We start from the raw sequence: 17556 nt of genomic DNA, 5'->3' as shown, positions 1-17556 counted from the left end.
TCCATTCTACTTCAACTTTTTTCATCTTTTAATTTGGCACTTCAGATTTAGTTTTCTTGGATTTCTTGAGATTAAATTGTGAGAAGACTTTACATTTATAATTATTAACTGTTTGGTTTATGTTATTACGAGGTTTTAATTATATTTATAAAACTATTGTTGAAGAACTTTAGCTTGATTAAATAATTGATTTATTAGAGTTGAATAATTTATTTTGTGAAGTTCACACCTTAAGAAAATTATATGAGACCATATACATGTTTGATAAAATTTTGCATTATTTTAAAATTTTCGATTTGACTTAAATATATTTTTGAAACATTGAAGTATTTGTTGATAGTCATTTATGTACCCTGAAATTGTAAAACATGTTTGAAATTCTTTCTAATTGAGAAAGTATGATTGAAAAGAATTTTTGATGAGAAAGTATTATTTGATTTGATTTGATACCTGACATATTGAAATATTCAAGAATATGTTATATTTGAAATTATATGTTTTGACTTAGTTTGGGAGGTTCATATTAGAAAATTGTAGTTAACGATGGTCATGATGTTAATTTAAATGCATCTAATTTAGAACTTAGTTAGCAAGAGCATTGCTACCCCAACGTGTAGGTCACACATTGAATCTGTTATTCTGTATGAACACACGAAAGGAATGGACTACTTTTAGAAGCGCAACTGCCCAGTGTGGACTATTTAATTTGATTTCTGTACTGAGAACTGCATTATTGATTCCCTTATTAGTATCAACTACTATTTTTTAATTAAAATTACTTTGATAATAATATTTATATGCTCTCATGTGAATTATAGATGTATTATCTAGTTATTAAATTACAAAACTCACTCTATCTTTAAAAAATATTTTTTAAAAATAAATACTTAAATATGTAAGCTTTTCTATTTAAGAGTAATAATCTATAATGAATATCTATTATTTGTTAAATTTTTAAACGCTATTCGCTCTATATATCACAAGCAAAATTTAACTATATTAATCGATTTTGTTAACAATAATGTGTAACTATTTATTCTCTGGTAGTTATAAATTTATTAAAAACATTTATAATTTTCTCATTTAATATATCTTCTAATTCGTTGGACTTGCTAGAAACAATTTTCCTAGAGAAAGTATAGGGAGCTAATGGCTTAAGCGTACAATGTGTACAATAGAGGTTTAGAAAGTATTAGAGATATGATTATTAGTGTTACATTGTCCTATTAGGTTACGTTTTTGGGATGAGTGGTTTCATGACGTGGTATTAGAGTTCTAGATCTAGAAGATCAAGAATTCGATACGCTTAGGCCATTGGCTCCCTAGCAGTACCCATTTTCCTAAGCACGAAATCATGCTTTTTTCTGGACCGTGACAACAGATGTCCATAAAACAAATATTTTTATATAATACCTGTTTTTAGCTCATGCTTTTTCTAATAATTCTTAGATGTCTATTAAAAACATTTTTTACACTATATATATATAACATGTTTCTAATAATTGTATAGAAGATTTTACTAAAATAACTATTCTTATACAATAATAACAGTTGAAAATGGCCATTCCTCTTATAACTAAATACTAAGAATAAATAATAAACTAGTTTTTATGGAGCGACAAGATATCTTCCAATATAAAAACATAAATATATAGACTGTGTCTGTTTGGTAAAAGTTTTCTTCAAATATGAAACATGATTTTATAATCAAGATTAGCTCCGAAAGTATTAGAATTTATAGTTTGATTAACATTAATCTCCTTGAAATGAATATCCGATTTTAACATAAGGGCCAAATTTGAATCTCCAGTCAAAATTTTCCCAAAGAAAGATATTCGTAATCATGTATACTTTTAATTATTCTATATAATTGTAATATTTTATATAACATTATTAAAAAGAAGAACAAGAAAAAGAAAAGGAAGATGAGGGCAGGCACAGGGCTGTGGTAACAATGACAATAATTTATGAAGGAGCCTCGTCATTACAACATGCACTCACTTTCAATGATATGATTTTTGTTTTTCCCTTCTTAATTACACATAAGAAACCTAACTATACAAACGATAACAAGGGGTTTACAAGAGAAACCACCAAAAGCAAAATTTTATAAAAAAAAAAAAAATGAACTTCCCCACCGATCTTATGAAGTTCCCTCCAAAGGCATCCAGTTTCCTATACAAGGCAGCACCTGCATGGAGGACATTGGCGGTAACCACCTCTTCATAACTGCCATTTAAATATGAGAGCGACGTAACGGCTATATCTTAAAGAAAGCGGGAAAAAGAGCTAACCGATTTTTAAACTAAACACATTCACAACCAACACATCACCGTCGTCGTCATTGTCATCGTCATCAATTTCTTCTTCCTCCTAACCAGCATTGACTGCTTCAGCCTGTCCAATTCCTTGATGATGAACAAACTACCAAGCACCATGCAAAATCTTCTATCTGACTGAGATTCATTCACCATATTAATTCACATTAATTTTAACATGAACAATATATAATTGACGAATGATAGGGAACTTAACGTGCCTGCAGTTATTTGCTAAAGCTTTGTTCACCACTACTCATGCTATATTCCTGGCTTGCAAACACTGCTTGTCTGAACTTTGCCATATCAGCATTGTATTGCATTGTGTCATAGCCAGAGCTCGCAGTTGCAGGGTTGTAACCACTTGAAGCCGCGTAATTGCCGCCAGACGGCGGCTTAGCCCCCCCATCCTTCAAGTCATCCAATGATACATCTCCTTCCAATGCCCTTACAATCTGATGTACATCTCATTCATTATTTATCTTAATTAATTACTCAAAGTATGCAATTAATTAAATGTACCTGACTCATTCTTGGACGCTTCTTAGCAGAGTGACGGATGCTGGAAGAAGCGCAAGCTGCCATCCTTGTCATTTCTTGTTTGTTGTAGTTTCCTTCCAAAAATGGATCCACCAACTCTCCAAAGTTGCCATCTTCCTCCAACCCACGTGTCAGTAGTGGCCGCGCCTGTCCACATTCCCAATAATGTTTTATTCTTCTTCATCCATAAATTAGAGCTAAGGAAAATCCACTCTAAAGTTTAAACATGCATGCATGATACTAACCCAGTCCACTAAGCTATCATCCATGGCACCTGAGAGATCCACAGGGCGCTTCCCACTTAGGATTTCTAACAGCATCACTCCAAACGAGAATACATCAGACTTCTCTGTCAATTTTCCACTTGATGCATATTCAGGAGCTAAGTACCTGCATGCGTGTTGCCATGTGAAGATCAGGACATCAAGCTATATTCATTGTGTTTTTTTATTAGCTAATGTGACAGATACCTCAACACTGAAGTAAATCATGTCATGTGTTTCTATGAGACTATATCCTATTCATTGAAGTTGCTATATATAGGTAATAAAAACCTGTAAGGAAGAAAATGTACCCGAATGTTCCCATGACACGAGTAGATACATGAGTGTTATTATCTGTGGTCAACTTAGCCAATCCGAAATCAGCCACCTATGCATGTTGGCGTGTATATATAATTAATCATCTTCATCAATTATCAATGTATGAGTAACGTTAAGCTAGCAAAGTAGAAGATAAAACATAGAAGTATGTGGGAACCTTAGCTTCGAAGCTATTATCAATAAGGACATTGGCAGCTTTGATGTCACGATGGATGATGCGAGGATGACCTGGGTGTTTTTGTAAATATGGAAAATTAAAACAAATAAGAATGTGTACAATATTATGAAATTAAGAAAAGATAGATAGAGAAGAAGATAAGAATGTTAATTACAATCTTCATGAAGATAAGCAAGTCCCTTAGCGGCTCCAATGGCAATGCGCATTCTGGTAGGCCAATCCATGGTAGGCTGACCCTTAGCATGAAGATGATGTTCCAGTGTGTTATTAGGAATGAATTCATAGACCAACATTCTCTGGCCACCAGCAATGCAGTAACCAACAAGAGAAACAAGATGGCGATGATGAACACGGCTGATGATCTCAATCTCAGCCTGGAACTCGCGCTCGCCTTGGCCGCTACCACTCTTGAGGGTCTTAACCGCCACTTCCTTGCCATTAGGCAAGACACCTTTGTAGACATAACCAAATCCACCTTGTCCTATCATATTTGACTCTGCAAAGTTGCTTGTGGCCAGAGCTAGTTCTTCGTAGCTGAAGGTGCCGCTGTTGAGACCCAGTGAAAGGCGAGGAGGCAAATGAGATCCAGTCGAGTAATTTGAGCTCATTTCGGCGCTGTTCATCATCAGAGGAGTGGGTGATGAACCCCAACCACCACTATCACCACCGTTTTGCATTCTCACAACATGGTTTTGGTTTTGGCTACCTCCATAGTAACTTTGGCTCTGCCCGCTGTAGTTATTATTCACTGTCAACATCAATACAATTAGCTACGTACATTCTTCTAGGTTTGTAAGAATCGATGAATTAGGAGCCATTTTGAAACGAAAAAGCTTACGATTTAGTTGGTCAGTAGATTTCTCTCCACCACCATAAAAGTACATCTTCTGTTTCTTCCTTTTGGACCTCCTTCTAATGCATATGATGGCCACAATGAGGAAGAAAACAAACACTATCCCTATCACAACGAATGCTGCAATAGATCCTGAGTTAGTAGAGCTTGAAGAATCTTCAGACGGCGGTGCTAATTGTTTGCTATGTTGTGATGAGCCAGAACGTCCCTCCGGAGGAGGAGGAGTAGTGGTAGTAGAAGGAGTAGAAGGAGTATTATTCGGAGGAGAAGGTGATGATGACGACGGCTTCTTCGAGTCTGATCCATCAGCATCATCAGGCGTGGCATTATCCGGTGTGGCGTTGTCCGGTGTAGCATTATCCGGCGTGGCATTGTCGGGTGTGGCATCGTCCGGCGTGGCATTATCCGGTGTGGCGTTATCAGGAAATCTATTATGAGGAGCAGATTTAGACGACATTGTTATATATCCCCTTCTTCTATCTCAAATTAACACATAAACAAGCAATGTTTGGGAATTGAGACCCCTACAAAAGAGAATCAACATATTGTTACATGAAGGTGATTTGTCACAATTAAGAGTAACTAAATGTTTTGCGCAGAGAGAAGGTATACCTGGTAGGAAGAATAGCAGGGGTTCTGGAGAAGAAGAAGAAAAGGAAAAGGAAAAAACTTTGGATATTGAAAAAGAAAAAGAAAGGAAACGTTCTAGTTAATCTTTGTCCATCCATGATTGCCAAATCTTGCTTACTCTTCACTCGTCACTTTTAGGTTTTGACCAAAATTTTCACCGGTCTTCATTTCTTCATTATAACCCCTGATTTACATGTTTCCCCAAATATAGCTTAAAACTAGATTCCACACAAATGCGTTTGCGCCGATATATCATCATTTTGTATATTTTTGGTGCAACTAAAATTCGTTGCAGCTTTCTCACCAACTATGATTTCCTATCAAAATTAGTATCATACAATCCCATGACATAAATAGTATAACGGTCAACATGAAATAACTCTTACAAGGAAAAGACACTAGCGTGACAATGCATCATCGAGTTTGCTCTCTGCTTTTATTAGTACCATTTTCAATTGTACTTATATTTGGTATATTATTTCATTTCTTGTTTGGTGGGCCAATTATACGACGGAGTAATGATTTACTTGGTATCAAACTAAGAAGTAAAATTAAATCAGTTGAAATAGTCTCATCAAATTGGGAGGTACAATATCAACAATAGTAGAATACGAATTGAAAAACAGAGAAAGGTGTAGGAAAATGACATACATGGAGCGACCACATCCACAAATGCTAAGATAGAATAGTAGTGGCCACCAATATAACATTATTATTATTATCTTGAAAGAAAGAGAAGGAAAGGAAGGTAAGCTAGCCAAAGCACTGATCAGCAGGGAGAGGACCAGGGATGTAACCTTGGTCAAGGTACTGCAAACCAAAGACAAGAAGAATGGCAACAAGTGACAAATAGGAGAAGCCCTCAACAGCACCCAACAGCCCAAAAGGGCCATTGGGAAGACCAGAACCGGTCTTGGCCTTGGTATACAAAGACCAACCCACTATTCCCACAACAACAAGGTAGCTTACACCTTCAAGTGCGCCAATAGAGCCACCTGGACCAGGAGGGAGGCCGCACCCGGTGGTCTTCAGTGTGTAGAGGGACCACCCTATCACTGGGGTTGAGATTAAACCTCCAACTATGGCTGCTTTCTCCACGATTCCGTTGTTGTTGCTGCTGCTGTCGCTGCTATCCTTTGCCATACTCACTATCTTCGTCGATACTAACTTGTTAGGCCTTCTGAGTGAATCATTGAAGCGAATTTTGGAGGCCGATATTGGAGACAGTAGTAACATTCTTGAGGAGGCTTCCATCTTCACACGGCCCTTTTACTCCTGCCTCTTGTAGCCTTTGCACTGCTTTAAAAGATAACCCAGACTAATATAAAATTAGTTAAAGATTATATCTGTGTATTTATTTTTTGGTCAATAATAAAGATTATGTATTTTCTTTCTCGAAAAAAGAATATATTATAATCCAATAAAAACACCTCCGATTTTATCATTGGGCCAGAACCAGATGTCTATGTGAAGCTAAAATTCACTTTGGGCTTTTTCGTTGCTAAAACGAAACATATATGCGTGCGCGTATACTACCTCCAAAAAGATTTAATAAAGGAAATGAGTAAAAATATTTAATATTCACATATCTCTTGATTCTCTTCTTTACCCATAAAAGGGGGTAAAACATATACTGTGGGGGCAGATAGTACAATACGACGATCGAGTAAAATTCCGAGGTCAAGTTCATCTTGAATTTTTATTCAAAAGTATTTATCAATTATCTAGTATTCTATTACTAACAATGTGGGGAGAACGTGCCCATCTTCCGATTTAAAAAAAGTCCAACGTGAGGTCCCCCAAATCATATGAGCAAAATGGCTCCGATATTACAACCAACAAGATGTACTCTACCAAACCCAGACCCTTTGTACAACTTTGCGTGTGCCTTACGCGACTAACATTAGGGTCAGCTGCATGATTCCCTCTTTAATCGGTTTGGTTCCAACAATTGGGGAAAATTCAATAACCGACGTCTATGCATAAATATCAATGCGGATCTGCCGTCCAATTGAAGATCAAATACTCAATTCAACGCCACGTGGCAAGCTGCAAAAGCGACCTGTATTATATAATGGAGAATGACAGTGCTCAGACAATTGTAAAAAGTAAACATAAAATTTCGTCAATGTGTGGAGTTGGTGGGAAAAAAAAAAGGATTGCATACCTAGATTGAGGGGCCCATTGTCACATGCTTGGCTATTGACTACTACCAAAGGACCAAGCATCGACGACCAAAAATAAAAGAACCATCGTTCACCCTTTGTTGTCATCAAGCTCGATAAATAATAAGATCGGATTGGGTGGTGAAATAACTCCACGTAACAAACACAATAATTTATCAACGAGCCACGTCACACATCATGCACCCACTTTCATTGATACGATCATTTTTTGATAATTTTTTTTCCCTTCTTAAATAGACATTAGAAACCTATCTACATATGTTTCCCAAGTTTTCTTGCTCTCTCACCAAAAGGACACCGATGACATGGGGTTTTACGAGAGAAACCACCAAAAACAAAATTTGAAAAATAAATCCCAACCCATCTTATGAAGTTCCCTCCAAAGGCATCCAGTTTCCTATACAAGGCAGCACCTGCATGGAGAACATTGGCGGTAAACACCTCTTCATAACTGCCATTTGAATATGAGAGCAACGACTATATCCAAAGTAAAGCGGGAAAAAGATCTAACCAATTTTTGAACTAAACACATTGGCAACCATCACACAATTCTATTCCCTAATATTTTCCCGTCCAACACAGCTAAATCCCTAAAAGATCAACCATAATTCTGTCTAGGGTGAGGATCCCATGCCAATAATCCGAAATAACATTAAAAACACGAACGGATGAACATGTGCTACATCAATGGGGTGGCGCCAATCATGCGTCTTAGATGACTTTAGTATATATTACCGCATCATTGTTCATCATCGTCCTCATCATCATCCTCATCTTCATCATCACGCTTCCTCTTGAGGTTTGAATTGGAAGGCAATACCTGAGCATCATCATCATCATCAACTTCCTCCTCCTCCTCATCATCATCGTTACCTCCATTCACTGACCCATCCCCAGCATTGACAGCTTCAGCCTGTCCGACTGGCTGAACAAAATACCCAGCGCCATAGTCCTCTTCCTGTGATTCAAGAGAAAATCATTACATACCGTGTTAAGAAGTTGCCGATACAATTCAATCAAAAAAACAAATATAATTCACATTGATCTTCAAAAAATATAAATATTAATATGATGCAAAGCATTTCTGCATTTGTACCAAGATTAATCCAAACATCACTCAAAAAGTGTAAATAATCACAGTAACATAATATCAAGAAATTATTATCAGTCACCTAATAAAGAAGATTAAATGAATAATCCTAATTTCAAGCATCAAAAAATTAATGGTGACTCATCATTAAGTCGTTCAAAAAAAGAGGGAATCCTAATAGCATGAGTATTACTAAACATAATTAAAAAATGCAAAGAAAAACGAAAAACCCTAACCAATTTGAAGTCATAAGCAGAAGAATTTCAAACAAAGGAAAATATAATATATCAATTAGTTACAGTACAATAACTACTGAAAATAGTACACATACAATAATTACACAAAACTGTGACAATGATTTCGCACTCAATTTCTACACACGTCTTTTCATCTAGCCAATTAAAAGACACTCTAATAACAAGTGAAAAACCTTATAGTGCCAAACTTAGCCACCGATACTAACCCAGGTGAATATAAATCTACAAAAGTATTAGTTGGAAAGTCATTGGAGAAATTAAAATTACACTACATATTAAGTATAAGTATATAAATAAATATAAATTACACAGGAAAAGCATAAGAGGCATGAATCATGCAAGAAAATAATAAGCAACATAAATTCTGAGCAAAAGCTCTCTTCCAGAGGTAAAAGTTAAGCAGAAAAGCTTTGGTCAAAAGAAATTTATGCTGAAAAACCGTGGAAAAAAAATTTAAAACAGTTAGAAGTGGAAATTATGCAGGAAAACCTTTAGAATGATAAATTTAGATTTGGACTTATGCAGGTTTCGATCAGGCACTGAAAACCAATTAATATTAGAAGGATAAACTTGCGATAGTTATCACCACAGAAATAACACCAATAACGGAATAATACACCAACAGAACATAGGCTGATATAGCATTAAGCAAATCAGTTAAGAACAAAGGATTTAGAATAGTACAACGCTAAGATTAGACCTCAGAGTACCACTCAAAACCACTCTCACGCCCCAAAGATAAGTAGGGATGAACATTAAGACAAAATAAATCAACATATGACACCATGCAATTTCAACAATCATGGAATGCAACAAAATTACAAGAAGCAGACAGATACCATATCCATTTAACAAGTGTCAGTTAACATAATTTCACAAATATCAAACGCAAACACAACCATGACTACGGCATCCACTTCAACAATCTGACAACATGAACAAAAGACGTTAGCCAGATGAAAATCATCAGAAGACGATAGAAAAATAGTAGCGCAAATGTTTTAACACAAATATATAAAGAAGCAATCAATAAATTAAAAAAGCATGAACCATAAGAACATAAAAACACTGAAGTGGAAGGGCATCTCACTTCATCATCATCTTCATACTCTCCATCATATTCCACGCCCATCTCATCTTCCCCAGTCTCTCCATTGTCATCTTCATCCCCATCTTCCTCCCCCTGTTCATGCCCGTCAATCTCCCCTTCGGTGCTCTCCAACCTCCCAGTACTCTCTGGCTCTGCAAACTCTCCTTCATCATTGTCAACTTCCTCCTCTTCCTCATCCTCGTCATCATCGTCATCATCATCATCTTCATCATACTCAACCCCATCTTCATCATCGCTGTCTTCAATCTCATGCACCTCAACAACATCATCATCGTCCCCGTCATCCTCATCTATCTCCTCTCCGGACTCATTATCCTCTTCATCATCTTCCTCCACATCATCCCCCACAACAGGCTCAACCCTGAACCCATTGGCCTGGCGAGTCGACCCACCGTTCTCCCTTCTCGACGTTTCCGCCTCTTCCTCATCAGCCTCACTCTCCTCATCATCGTCAACATCAACAACCCCATCAGCACCCTCGCTGTGCCCGTTGCTAGTCACAAAGGGACGATCCTCACCGTCAATTTCACCACTCCCAGGATCATCCTCCTCCTCTTCATCCTCCTCTTCTTCATCATCCGATTCGGGCCTCTCGTTCTCCTCCGCATCCATCTTATCCAAGTACTTAAGCGATTTTATGAGCCCGAAAACCCTAGATCGATAATCCTTGACGCGCGTGACGGGGCACTCGTACAGATCCAGCGAAACGAGCTTCAACTGCGCGAGAGGAGCTAGATCCTCAATGTACTGAATCCGGTTGTTAGACAGATCGAGGTCGCGAAGGGAGTCGAGGCCAGCCTGTACCAGAAATTCAAGCCCGCCGGCGATTCTGTTGTCGGAGAGGATTAGTTTCTGCAGATTCAGGAGCCGCGGAAACTGCTCCAGCGACGAAACGCCTATGTTCGCTATTGACAGGTGCTGAAGGTTCTGGAACCTCTCCAGAAGACTCGGTGGCGGTAACCGTCCCTGAACGCACTTAACGGCGCCGTCTAGGGTTAAAGACCTAGCGGAGGCGTGGTCTGTCTCTCCGTCAAGAGCCGTCTCCACGGCCCTCTCCCAAATCTCATCCATCAAATACGACCACTCACAATCCGTATATATACAACTGTTACACCAGGAATCTATACGTGTGTTTTCTCCACGATGTTGCGGGAAGAGCTAATTTGAGGTTGGAGCGAATTCAGAAGGAAACCCTAATTTTTCAGGGACTCGAATTCATAACGGTTATCTGCGGCTCAGTGAAGGGATTGGAACCCTAATTTTGTTTTTAGTGTGGGAATTCAAATATTTGGGAGTTTTCTTGAGGAAACAAACAGAAAAAACGCGATGGTTTATGCACTGCGCTCGCTCTCTCTCTCTCTCTCTCTCTCTCTCTCTGGCGTGTTGTGTGTAGTGGGAGGGGTGGCCAATCGGGATAAACCTCTCGGGCTAGAGGTCCGGGTCAGCTCTAGGGTTCAAAGGGTGGGCTCGACCGCGTGGTTCTCCTTGTTGGGCGACCTATAACGGCCGTTAGATTGGGAGAGTGGAGGATCGATGACGTGGTAGTAATGGATGGCTGAGATTGAGTATTTGTGTGTTTGTTTTCGAGAAGGGTGTAGGATGAGCTAAAGCGTGAATCAGACATCTCATATATGACACGTCACCGTTTTGTAAATATCGGGGTGGCTACGTTATTGACACTCTGCATGAACGATATTACTTAAATGCCACGCTTCAGTTTCTGTTTGTTAGTGTACGTGGAATGTGGACTGCAAAGGTGGGGCGTGACGGGATCATGAGATGCTGAAAATCAACCACGGCACTCGCCAAAATACACCCAATAATTTAAGAAAAAGCGTAAAACTTCTTTCGGATTCTTAACCATGGTTCAAACGGTTGGGTTACACATCTAAGTAATTTTTTTATCTAACTCTAACTAAATAGGTCTAATATAAAAAAAAATCTAATCTCATCAAATAAAACGTGTATTACATGCGCAAAAATTATCTCAAACATTACCAATTTATTTGTGCCTTGAAATTGCTACTGAAAATTTTTAAATTTCTGTCAAAATCTTTCAAACTATGTTTATTTTTACAAAAACTACTGCTACTAAAGAATTGTGTGAAGTTTTTGAAAGAAAGAAGAAAAAATAAACAAAAACAAGAATAAGAACAGAGACTCCATAAGATATGAGAAAAACTATTATTATTATATTTATTTAGTTTTTCGTAAATTTTACGTTTCTTTCCGTTCGATTTAAGATTTATTGGATTAAATTGGTTCATTTAGTAGATCGACTTATTCTTATTCCATTGTATTCTCTATAACTAGGGCATACGAATGAAAATGTGTTGTTATTTTATTGGTTCTGATATATAATACGGTTCATCACTTACTTTAATTGAGTTTATTTGTATGCAGAAATATTTTTCTTGTTAATTGAATATTTATTACGTTTTATTCAAATATAAATAGAATTCGGTTTATTAGAGTTGGTAATTTACATTCACTTGATTGTTAAGTGTTCACCTAAATTTATTTACATGCAGAAATATTTTTCTTGTTAATTGAATATTTATCATGTTTTGTTCAAATATGAATAGAATTCGGTTCATTAGAGAATTGAGTTACGTTCACTTAATTGTTAAGTGCTCATTTGAGTTCATTTGCATGTAGAAATATTTTTCTTGCTAATTGAATCTTTATCACCTTTTGTTCAAATATAAATAAAATTCGATCATTCGATTCATTGGAAAAATGAGTTAGGTTCACTTGATTTTACTGTTAAGTGTTCACTTGAGTTTATTTGCAATCGGAAATGATTTGAAATGTGCTTTTCTTATTGATTGAATGTTTATCACATTTTATTCAAATATGAATAGAATTCGGCTCATTGGAAATCTGAGTTAGGTTCCCTTGATTCAAATATGCATGCTTGTGCTTGTCCGTGTAAGGTTAAGTACGATTTTGGTTCTTAAGGTATATGCCAAAAAAAATTTTCGTTCCCAATCTTTTTTGCATACAAAATGGTTCATAAGATTTAACTTGGTTTTAAAATCGTCCCTAAGGTTTAACTTGGTTTTAAATTTTTAGCGGCGGAAGCAGAAGTAGAGGTGGATCGTAGACAGCTTCTTCTTCTTGTCTTCTTCTATTTTCTTCTTCCCTTCCTCCTTTGCAGGAGCAAAAACACTCTCTTTCTCTTATTTTTTTCTTTTTTTTTATTTTATAATTTGTTTATGGGTAATTTGGTCCAAAATTTTATGATTTAAGTAAAAAAGACGATTTTAAAACTTAGTTTTAAACTTTAGGGACGATTTTGTATACAAAAAAAGGTTAGGGACAAAAAAAAATTTGGCTTATACCTTAGGGATCAAAATCATACTTAACCCCATTGGTGTATTGAGTGAAATTCACCTGCTAACTATTGACTAATTTTTTTTGTCCTTACAGTAAAAATGAAAAAGATGATGATCATAAAAAAGGAGAAGCCGCACTATAACGTAAGCATATACACATTAAATAAACTCTATTTTTGTATTATAAATATATCACAACATACTGTTTCAAAACTTTGCAGAAAACTTACGATCTGAGATGTCAAACAAAAGCAATAGCAAGAGTGTTCAAAGAAATGAGTCAAGAAAAAAAAATATTGTGAAAGAAATGGAATTTGGTGCGCTGGCACATGCCCCGGAAATGAAAGTCTCTCGCAAGCTCTTGAGGAAATTGATTCGTTGCTATGATGACTATCATGGATACTTGGACACTTTCTATGGCAGAATATACATAACACCTGTCAAGATAAGAGATGCGCTGGGCATAAATCACGGCGGTAATATACTTTCCACCTTGTACTTATTTCGGTTCATTCATTGCTTTATTTTAGATTCATTTAAATACACAAAATGAAACTGAGTCTTTTTTTTATTGATTTGTTTATATTAAAATATTGTAGGGGATCTTTTTTTGAAAAAGTTGAGTACAGCAAACTGATTGAGGAACAGAAGGAGATAATTGACAGCTTCAAAGGTGCTACTTTGACATTTTTGACAAAATCCGTGCTTGACATGAGTGTTGAAGGGGAGGAGAACCTGCAGAAATTCAAGAAGATTTTTGTCATCTTCGTCTAGAAGTGCTTCTTCTTGCCGACGACAGTAAGCACGGCCTCCCCGACCCATAAGCTACCTGCCCTTCATGTGGACAACCTTCGACGATGGGATTAGACATTTCATATACTAAGCTTCCTGAGGAAGGGGATCGAAGCCCAGAGAGAAGGAAAGAAACTTTCTATTGATGGCTACGTCTTCATTTTAATGATAATATATTTTGATGAATCGAAGTTCCCTCGATTGGAAGTAGATGACACTCCCAGGCCACCATGGGTGGCCTACTAGACATGGAAGAATCTACTCAACTGGATTGCTATGGAAACAATTGATTCAATGGTAAATTAAACAAAAAATTTTCTTGAAAATTCGGTACATATGCTTCTAAAATACTCTGTTAACTAAATAATTTTATGTTTTAGAAATTTGTGTACAGAGCAGAATTAAGGGAAAGAGAGACAGAAGAAAAGAACATGAAAAAGAAAATAGCTTTTCTAAAGGGGGAAAAGAAATAAAAGGAAAAGAAAGAAAGAAAGAAAATTGTTGTTTTGGATTCATTTTCGGAAGAAGACAATTTTTCTGAATCTGAGTATACTTCTTTCCATCACTTATTGAAAATTATCTATTTATTTAAAGTTTTATCTTGTTATTTTAACAAAATTTTTTGTATGTGTTGCAGAGAAGAAAAAGAAGAAATTGAGAAAACACTGCCAAAGAAAAGAAAACAACCACAAAGGTGGCAAAAAAACAAAGCAAAATAAGGAAGCTTGTTTCGACTGATTCGAAAAGCAAAACTGAATCTGAAAACCAGTAAGTTTGGGAAATGATTATTTTCGGTTCATTGCTATGTTTGTTTGATATTCATTTGGTTTAGTTTTGCTTGTATTTGCTGAAAATTGTTCATGTGTGCTTGTTAAGTTAATTACAGCTCTGATATTTGTCTCCGGTATACATTCAATGTATTTTCCTTGATAATTTACTCTATTTTACCAGATATTTATTAATTAAAGTTCTATCTTGTTATTTTAACAAAACCTTTTGTATGTGTTCCAGAGAAGAAGAAGAAATCGAGAAAGCACCGCCAAAGAAAAGAAAACAACCACAAAGGGTGACATAAAACAAACCAAAATAAGAAAGCTTGTTCTGACGGATTTAGAAAGCAAAACTAAATCTGAAAAGGAGTAAGTTTCTAAATGATTATTTTCGGTTCATTGCTATGTTTGTTTGATATTCATTGATACTTATTGTATGAATTTTCAGAAGTCATCAAGTAGAGGACAGGATTGCTGAAAAAAAGAAAACAAATGTTGGAGCTGATAAAAGAAAAAAGAACAAAGAAAAAGGAGCTCAAAAAACAAATCTTGCTCTAGATGACTGTCACTCAACAGATGCGCGAAATGATTTATCGCAAACATAAGATTCAGTTTCTTATATAAAGTTCTTTTTCTTTGTATGCTAACTTTTCCTAAAACCTCATGTAATTCCTTTGGATTTACTGAATAATATTTATTTTTTTGCTTAGACTGTCGACTATAAATTTGGATAACGAACCTCTGTTACAAACTCAGACAAGCTTAACACCGTCTGTAAATCACTGACTAATACCAGGTAAATTTGGTTCATTTCTAGGTTAATTGAGGTTCATTGGAATCCAAAAATGAATTTGAAGTATTTTTAATCCTCTGCTTTTAATCTTGATTGATGATTTTAATCTAGTATCTTTTTTATTAGCAAAAATACCTCTAAAACCCCGATGAGAGTTTTTAAAAGAAAGAAACTGCATCAAAAAAAGGAAAAACAGAGTTTAGAAACTCCAACTATGTAAGTTAAAATATTTACGGTTAGTCTTTTAGATTTAGGTAATAATTTTTGTTTAATTAATCACACATAATTTGTGTTTAATTGTCAGTAGCACTATACCTAATTCTCAACTACAAATCATTGCTGTTAGAGAAGAAACTCATTCTCAACCTCTAGATATGTGAGTTTTTCAATGTGCAACTTTCAGTTTCTTAGTTCATATTCTAATAATTCAACATTAACTTCTTCTTTATTTACCTTCCTTAGAGTTCCTATTATGGTGTCTCTTCCAAGTTCTCTTGTGGAAGAGATAATAAAAGAGCAAAAGACCTTCAACTATATCCCTTCGAAGAGTCAAACAGAAGAAGCTTCTGTTAATGAGTAAGTTGCACTTAAAATTCTTTTCATTAGCTTTAATAGTATAGGATAATAAATTCGGGTCATTATTGAACTATTTTCTGTTTAATGCAGCAGCCCTCCAGAACCACAACAAAAACCATGCGAAGAAGCTCTAGTAAGGCAGTCGAAAGAAGAAGCACACCTTGATGTGTAAGTTATACTGTTTGTTCAAATCTGGGTAATTTCAGTTCATTACATAGTTTATTTAAAGTTCATTTGAATCTAAAAATTAATTCAATGTGTTCTTGTTGATGATTGAACTTTTTTTACTGCTACTTTAAATATGAAGTAAATTCGGTTCATTATTGGACTCTTTTTTGTTTGTTACAGCTGTCCTCCGAAACCCAAAAGCCAGGCCAACGAAGAATCTTTCACAAGGCAGACGGAGCAAGAACCTCTGCTAAATGTGTAAGTTTTAATTAATATCCTTTTTATTAGCTTTGATGCTATATCATAATGATTTTTTATTATTATTTAAAACTTTCCTGTGTGGTCTTGCATTGCTACTCGTCCTTGGCAATGGGAAGATAATGCACCTTCCTTTAGTGTTAGGATAAGTACCCCAACATCTCAACTAACTCTCCCAACTTCTCAACCAATAGTAACACAACTAGAAATGCTGGCAAACACGGTGATGGATGCTAGGGTGACACCGTGACAGGAGCATTAAAATTTGTTGAGAAAACAAGTGCTGAGTCGAGCTTGACCACCGCTGAAGGGTACAAAACTACGGAGAAAGAAAAAGAAATCACAGAGGAGTTGAGGAGAAGTGTTATCATTGGATGACACAGTTAAAGATTTCTAAAGATACTACTAATGAATATGACACCATATTCATGTTAGACCGTGAAGCGCATTTGGAGGAGATTAGAAGCCAGTATATGTCCCTAATGCCCTGACAAGATGTAGAAAATATGGTAAATTCTTTGCCTATTAAATTAACATTAATGATTTTTCTAAAAACTTTTATACCCATATATCTAATAAATTTTCTTCCTATAGGTGGTCAATGCAATGTGTATGATTCTCAATGACAAAAAATGTCGCTGATTTGAGGAAAAAATATATTGTATGTCGACGGATATTGTTGTAAGCCAAATTTTTCTTCTTGGTTGAATGCTTATGAATTTTTATTCAAATCTGAATCGAGTTCGGTTCATTTAAAAATTGAGTTAGGTTCACATTATACTGCTGCTAAGTATTCCTTAAGAAATGAATTGAAATGTGCTTTCTTGCTGATTAAATATATGTGACTGCTAGTTCAAATCCGAAGGAATTCAGTTCATTTGTAATTTAACTGAGGTTCATTTTGCAGAGTTTTATATTGGGACTCTATAACAAGAAGTACATTGATCCAAAAACCAACAAGGCCTACAGGATAAATCAATATATGGACTTTTTCCCTTTTCTTAACAGAAGAAAATTGGCATCACATCCATTTGTAAGTTGTGATTTCTAAAACTTCTTTAATAATTATGTCGTTTACTATCATTTAGACTGAAAT

General features: G+C 35.9%; 3 protein-coding genes across 8 annotated transcripts; all 3 read right to left on the bottom strand.

Moving 5' to 3' along the window:
* Positions 1-1946: 1946 nt before the first annotated feature.
* LOC130981624 (proline-rich receptor-like protein kinase PERK4) lies at positions 1947-5556 on the bottom strand. 3 transcript variants are annotated; one of them, XR_009086969.1, is made up of 10 exons: positions 5104-5556; positions 4477-4919; positions 3793-4386; positions 3618-3688; positions 3433-3509; positions 3104-3248; positions 2841-3005; positions 2536-2773; positions 2295-2452; positions 1947-2191 (listed from the first exon to the last, which is right to left on the bottom strand). XR_009086969.1 is itself a non-coding variant. In XM_057905207.1 (9 exons), exons 1-8 carry the CDS (start codon positions 5217-5219, stop codon positions 2546-2548), a joined length of 1839 nt encoding a protein of 612 aa, XP_057761190.1. In that variant the 5' UTR covers positions 5220-5556; the 3' UTR covers positions 1947-2452; positions 2536-2545. The 3 variants fall into 3 exon arrangements, 1 of the variants encoding a protein (XP_057761190.1); XR_009086970.1 differs by having other exon boundaries at positions 2295-2448; XM_057905207.1 differs by having other exon boundaries at positions 1947-2452.
* Positions 5557-5667: 111 nt separating this feature from the next.
* On the bottom strand, positions 5668-6492 carry LOC130981626 (uncharacterized). Its single transcript, XM_057905212.1, has one exon. It carries the CDS (start codon positions 6373-6375, stop codon positions 5875-5877), a length of 501 nt encoding a protein of 166 aa, XP_057761195.1. The 5' UTR covers positions 6376-6492; the 3' UTR covers positions 5668-5874.
* A 301-nt stretch (positions 6493-6793) lies between these two features.
* LOC130981625 (acidic leucine-rich nuclear phosphoprotein 32-related protein) lies at positions 6794-11176 on the bottom strand. 4 transcript variants are annotated; one of them, XM_057905211.1, is made up of 4 exons: positions 9745-11176; positions 8043-8265; positions 7289-7720; positions 6794-7183 (listed from the first exon to the last, which is right to left on the bottom strand). In XM_057905211.1, the coding sequence occupies exons 1-2, from the start codon at positions 10834-10836 to the stop codon at positions 8047-8049; spliced, it is 1311 nt and encodes a 436-aa protein (XP_057761194.1). In that variant the 5' UTR covers positions 10837-11176; the 3' UTR covers positions 6794-7183; positions 7289-7720; positions 8043-8046. The 4 variants fall into 4 exon arrangements, with proteins under 4 accessions (XP_057761194.1, XP_057761193.1, XP_057761191.1 ...); XM_057905210.1 differs by having other exon boundaries at positions 7819-8265; positions 9745-11175; XM_057905208.1 differs by having other exon boundaries at positions 7289-8265; positions 9745-11175.
* Between the last annotated feature and the right edge of the window lie 6380 nt (positions 11177-17556).

The sequence above is a fragment of the Arachis stenosperma genome, chromosome 5, assembly GCF_014773155.1.
Source record: "Arachis stenosperma cultivar V10309 chromosome 5, arast.V10309.gnm1.PFL2, whole genome shotgun sequence".
NCBI lineage: Eukaryota > Viridiplantae > Streptophyta > Magnoliopsida > Fabales > Fabaceae > Arachis > Arachis stenosperma.
Note: the sequence above shows the minus strand (reverse complement) of the source record. Positions and strands in the feature narration are given on the sequence as shown.